Source organism: Conger conger, chromosome 1, assembly GCF_963514075.1.
Source record: "Conger conger chromosome 1, fConCon1.1, whole genome shotgun sequence".
In the NCBI taxonomy this organism is placed as follows: Eukaryota; Metazoa; Chordata; class Actinopteri; order Anguilliformes; family Congridae; genus Conger; species Conger conger.
This window is the reverse complement of record NC_083760.1, coordinates 27,352,168-27,358,192: the sequence shown is the minus strand read 5'-3', so window position 1 is coordinate 27,358,192 and position 6,025 is coordinate 27,352,168. Positions and strand designations below refer to the sequence as shown.

Genomic DNA, 6,025 nt, shown 5'->3' with positions numbered 1-6,025 from the left:
GCATCTCTGCATCACGGTGTACAAGAAGCAGGGGGATTCTAACCATTTTCGCTCTGACCCACGCAAGCCCGTCTATTTTTAATCATAATTTCACTTCAATCACACTATTTATACGCCCTATTTTAATTTATATCATATACAATATAACTCATATTTTTGAATAATAATTAACTGTGGCGGCGACAGAAGTACTCTGCAAACATACTGTAGGCCTACGCCTACATTTACAGATAGGCTACGATCTGTAAATATGAATAGCCTAGATATGCGAGTGGGCTCCAGGGCGCAAGAACAAAAAGTCTCCTTTCCACAGCAATATCTCGAACAGCAAAACCAACAATCGCAAATCCCATGCGTACAAACAGAATAATGACCGGCAAGCTCAGGTATTCGTATTTTGAATTCGGAAGCGTTCAGGACCTGAAGTCCATTGTTGTAGCTAGTACAGTTTAGGCTACTTCAGCAACACTCGTCGCTCGCTGGCCGTGTTGATGTTATGCCCTCCTCTCGCCTCCAGCGTTGCCAGGTGCATGCACTTTTTCCCAGTAGACTAAATATTACTTTAGCAACTTAAAACTTAAACTTTAAAGTTATCCAACTACGCGATTGAATTTAGCTCTGAAAGTTCCTCATACATTTCTGAAGTTACAAAGCAGGTTTAACTCCCACTTTGGCACCCACGCTCGTACCCGTGTCACATTACAATCGTCGAGATAGGCTGCTGATGCGTTCTCTTATGTTCCGCAAACTCCAGTTGGCTGAAGTGTCCACGTCAGCAGTCAGGAACTAACCTCCCCGTTCACGACAGAAGCAACTAAGTTTTATACGCCCCTCCTACTTTCAGGAAGTTGAGTGACACAAGAGACTTAGTCAGGTAAGACAATTCATAGTCATTTTTGGCTATTAATAATAATATGATACAAAAGTTTAAACCTACTAACGTTACCTTAATTTTTTTCGGATACTTATTCTACAGGTGGCTTTCCGATGAACGTGGTTTGAGCTGAACTTTAGCTGGAACAACATAACAGCTACTTCCTGAGTTTGCACATCCTGGCACAGGAAAATGAAATGCGATTATTAAATGATTTAGTAACTTGAGAACAGCACAGAAACCTCAGTCAATCACGTTTGATTTGGATTGTTCGCAAATATATATATTTACGCATATGAGTACATTTGAACGCGACTGAAATGGTTGGTTAGTAGGCTACAGGATAATCTTGATGAATCGATTTGCTGATTAGGTAGCAAGGGTAAAGTCCTGTTGGGGAAAATGCGATTTAAAATTCACAAGAGGAATGCTATAGCCGTGTTGCTTATCGCAATACTTACACTCACATTCATGTACTTAATACGAAAGAACAATTCCAATGTCATCGGGAGTAAAGACTCTGGTAAAGACGGTGTGATTTTACCATATCAAAGTACCCAGATCGCGACCAAAAGCAAGTTTCAATACGACACAGTGTTTAACATGAAGAGGTCAGTGTACGATGGCAACTACCGACAGTTCATTCAGAACTCTGACCAGTTCACAGCGGACTTCCAAGTGGTTTTAGTGGTACAGGTTCACAACAGACCTGCCTACCTGAAATTGCTACTGGATTCCCTATCCAAAGCATCGGACGTCCAAAACTTTCTTTTGATTTTTAGCCACGATTATTTTTCGGAGGAAATTAATAGTATGATACAAGGGATACGGTTCTGCAGAGTGTTGCAAATTTACTTCCCCTACAGCGCACAGCTGTATCCTAACGAGTTCCCCGGGCAGGACCCACGGGACTGCCCCCGAGATATTTCCAAAGAAGAGGCCATGAAAAAGGGGTGCCTAAACGCAGAATGTCCAGATTCTTATGGCCATTACAGAGAGGCATCCTTCACGCAGACTAAGCACCACTGGTGGTGGAAGCTTCATTTTGTATGGGAGCGGGTTCGAATTATGCAGGGGTACAGTGGCTATGTCGTCTTCATGGAGGAGGACAATTACATCCTACCGGATTTCTACCACTACCTGAAAGCAACGGTGGAGCTGAAGAAACGCGAGTGCCCTACCTGTGACGTCCTAGCCTTGGGTAACCATGATGCCTCGGGGCGCTTTGAGGAGTTCAGCAATAAGCTAGAGGTAACAGGGTGGCTTTCCACAAAACACAACATTGGAATGAGCTTCACCAAGGAAGTCTACTACAAGCTCATGGGCTGCAATGGCGAATTCTGCTCTTATGATGACTATAACTGGGACTGGACCCTCCAGCACCTGTCAGGTACATGCATCTCCACAGCACTGAAGGCCCTGGCATCGCGTGGGTCCCGGGTGCTGCACACAGGGAATTGCGGGCTGCACCAGAAGGGTGCGTGCCGGCCTGAAACGGCGATGCAGCACGTGGAGGACATGCTGCGGGTGGCGAAACCGTCCCTTTTCCCGCAGCAGCTGGCTGTGAGCCGCCTGGAAGCAGCGGAGCACAAGGCGCACGTTAAAAACGGTGGCTGGGGGGACATCCGCGACCATGCACTTTGCAAAAACTATGGCAAAGTCCTGTGAATCTTCTGTCTTGAGAGGACAAATATCATTTCTATATCAGGGTTCCTTGGATGTTGATCCCGGGGGCTGGTTGACTGCCAAAGGTTGCTGGCAGTCCGGGATTGACTAGAACACCTTATCAGGTAACTGGATTACCTCAAATAATAAAACTGGTCCCTCGCAGTACTTCATCTTGCAATTGTGTGTGATCTGTCAACTCTTTTTAATGAACCAGATGGACCAGTTTTTGTTTACAGAATCTACAAGGGGACTTTTAATATGAAGAGCCTGCAGTTGTGGCACATTTCTCACAGACCTTTTCCTCCTTTAAAATACTTGCTTGTAACACAGGCTCATGCTATTAATCACCAAAGACATTTCTTGTTATTTGTTAGATTCCTGTCTTTGCACAACTGACTTATATGCCTTATGTGTGTCTGTGAATTGGGCAGTGATACATCTGATTGTAAATCTGATTTCAGTTGCTGCTGAGCCTGTGGGAGGGTTCTGAATCTTAAGACTTTGACATATGAAAAATGTCAAAGCAACTGATTTCCTTAAATGTAAAACCGGACCTTAATGGTTTAAAAATTTAATTCTGCTGAATTCTGACCAGACCTCTTGAGGTTATGCAATCTGTTTCAATGTGAACTGGGACTGTACCTGCTTTATGATAATCAACCTCAGTTCTGGTCATGGAGAGTGTGGGATCTGCTGATTCTTTCTCCTTAAATTTTACAGCCAGTTCAAACTCAAGAATGCAGTTAACCCTGCAACCAGCTGCATAACTGATTGATTACCTGCATGAACCAACAAAAACCAGCACCCTCTGTGGTTTTTCATGACTAGGACTGAGTGGATTCTCAAGCTGGCTAGCCTTTTGTGTAAAGCTGTTTTTGTCATAAATACATTCCCCAAGCAGCTGGCTAAATTTGTGTCAGCCAATGGTTAAAAGAGCCAAAATTGTTTTGGTTATTTAAAATCATCCATGCAAGACAAGTCTCCTCTTCAGACATTTTTGTACTTTTCATTTACGAGTGCATACGAGTGCCTCTATTTGACAGACAATATTCCGCCCACTGAATAAAGCTGGGGTTGTTTTTTAAGCCATTTCAAATAGATGAATGCAGAATTAAAAATAGGACTTTTTGGACAGGAGCTGTATTGTTTGAGATGGTGTGAACACTTGTGTTCTAGTTTGATTTACAAAGTTCCAATCTGCATAATAGAGTTATGCAGTTGAATAATACCTTGGTGCTGGTATAAAACATATCTTAAATGAAGTTAGTTATCACAGTTTAATAATTAATTGCTTTATTGCTGTGTACTCTCACAGCCAACAAAAAATAATCTGCAAGTTAAAGGGCATTTACATGTGTTTGTTTCACTTGTTCAGTTGTTCGCTATTGGTCTGGTCACCCAAGTATCTACAGAATACAGAAGTAGGGACAGATCTGATTAATTATTTTTTATTTTCATTGTCAATATTCTTTCCCATTTTTGTGGGAGATGGAGATAAAAATGCAGTTCCCCCAGTTTAACTCGTGTGAGTTCACAGGAAAAGCCAAAGAAAAGGTCACGTAAGACCGTACTGTATCTCCTCTCTGACCGTGCCAAAGTCGTTTTGTTTACACCGACCATTTTCACATCTGTGATCTTCGATTTTCTTTCTTGTTTTCGAAGAAACAAAATGCTCTTCCATTTGAAATATGAGCACTGGGGTTCACTTTAATTGAAAATGTATTTTGGTGTGTATGTGTGGCACAAATTAGACTGTCCTGTGATAGGAAGTGTACTCAGTAAGAGTTTTAAGGGAGTTTGAACAGGAGCATATATGCCTTAAATGAGAACACGCTTATACAAGCGTTCCAAAGTCAAGACATGACAGAACTTTGGAAGAGCTTTGTTTGTCTTGATTATTATTATTTTTGTATATAACTGTTGTTCTTCCATAGCAATCCATATATAACTGCATATTGCTATGTCTATATGTTTTGTCCAATGGTTTTTACTTTTGTCCGATGATTTTTAACCATGGAAATTGTGATTTCAATAATGGGGGAAAAGACTGAATAAAACAGACTGTGGTATCAATGCAATTACTTAATTAAATGTGTCTTACTTATAGAACATGATTAACCAATTGGACCAGGCCTCTGAAATTCAGAAATCTCTCCAATGTCTTGATTCAGAGAACACTATATGTGTTCTCTATATAGAGCAGCTTGCAAAAATCCATGTCATATCCAGTGGGCTCCATAATTATTGCACCCCTGAATGGCAATGCACAAAAAAATACTTAAAATAAAATAAAATAAGCAATATCATTGAGAAAAACTGAAAAATGTCAACTTGTGTAAATTACTGTATTGTTTCAATGGAACGAAACTAAAATCAAACATTGATTTTATAAAAAAATATATTTCACCAAAATCAAGATTCCATAATTATCGGCACCCCTGTTTAATACTTGGTTCATACACCTCTGGCAAGAATAACAACATGCAATATTTTCCTGCAATGCTTGGCAAGGTTAAGGACCACATTAGGAGGGATTTGGATCTGGGGTGCAAGGACCTGCATTGAGGAATGGTCTGATCAACTTTTTTCCAAAGTTCCAAAGATTCTTAACTTGATATATGGTTATGGATTGCAGTCAATAGTGTTCTACAAAATAGTACTAAATACAGAATAAAAATGTAAAAACCAACTTAACGTAACGAAGAGCAATAAAATGCATGTTTGGGGTTTTCGTCCTTCTGTTGGAGGAAAATTCACTCCAGAACTGAAACCCATTATTAGGAGGCAATGAGCCATATTCCCTGCAAGCAATGATGGGGGCTTCAAGAGGGGCAATCAAAAGCTAAAGTCTCATCGAATTGAAAATGTTAAAAAAGGACTGTCAAATGCATTCTTTAAATAGGTTACTTTAACTCTTTAGATCTGAGTTGGACAACTCTGTTTCTGGAGACTGGTGTACAGGCTTTCCTTTCCACTAATTACCCTCACTCAATTAGTCTATTACCTGTGTACACCAACATCAGTTCTTGATTAGATTACACCAATCCTCTTGATTAGACAATAGCAAGATGATCCACATAGGGAAGTTTATCCAGAAATGTAGCTAAAAAGTACAAAGATCACGTAAATGTTTGGGCCTGTTAAATAATTAGCATCGCATCCAGAAACCAATGTCAACCTTCTTGCCCACACCAGCTTTTGTGCTATTGATATGAAAACATTCCTGCAGATCCCTACACAATTTGTATTTCTAACAAGAATATACAATCATTGAATAATATTGCTGAACATTTTTTTTTTGACAGTCATACATAGCAAGATTACTCATCTTAATTATATGACCCAGGTCTGTGGTGGATGAGTTTCTGTTAGACCCGGCTATCAGGAAAATAGTATCATAAGGCGAAAACTACAGTGATGGTGATCTAGTATGCAGCAGTATCCAGGGCTGCTGAATAACAGACATCCCAGCATTAACTGTAA

General features: G+C 40.4%; 1 protein-coding gene across 1 annotated transcript; it reads left to right on the top strand.

Annotated features, from left to right (window-relative positions):
- The first annotated feature begins 801 nt into the window (after positions 1 to 801).
- si:ch73-91k6.2 (alpha-1,6-mannosyl-glycoprotein 2-beta-N-acetylglucosaminyltransferase) lies at positions 802 to 4,620 on the top strand. Its single transcript, XM_061247454.1, has 2 exons — positions 802 to 874; positions 977 to 4,620. Exon 2 carries the CDS (start codon positions 1,277 to 1,279, stop codon positions 2,540 to 2,542), a length of 1,266 nt encoding a protein of 421 aa, XP_061103438.1. The 5' UTR covers positions 802 to 874; positions 977 to 1,276; the 3' UTR covers positions 2,543 to 4,620.
- Positions 4,621 to 6,025: the final 1,405 nt, after the last annotated feature.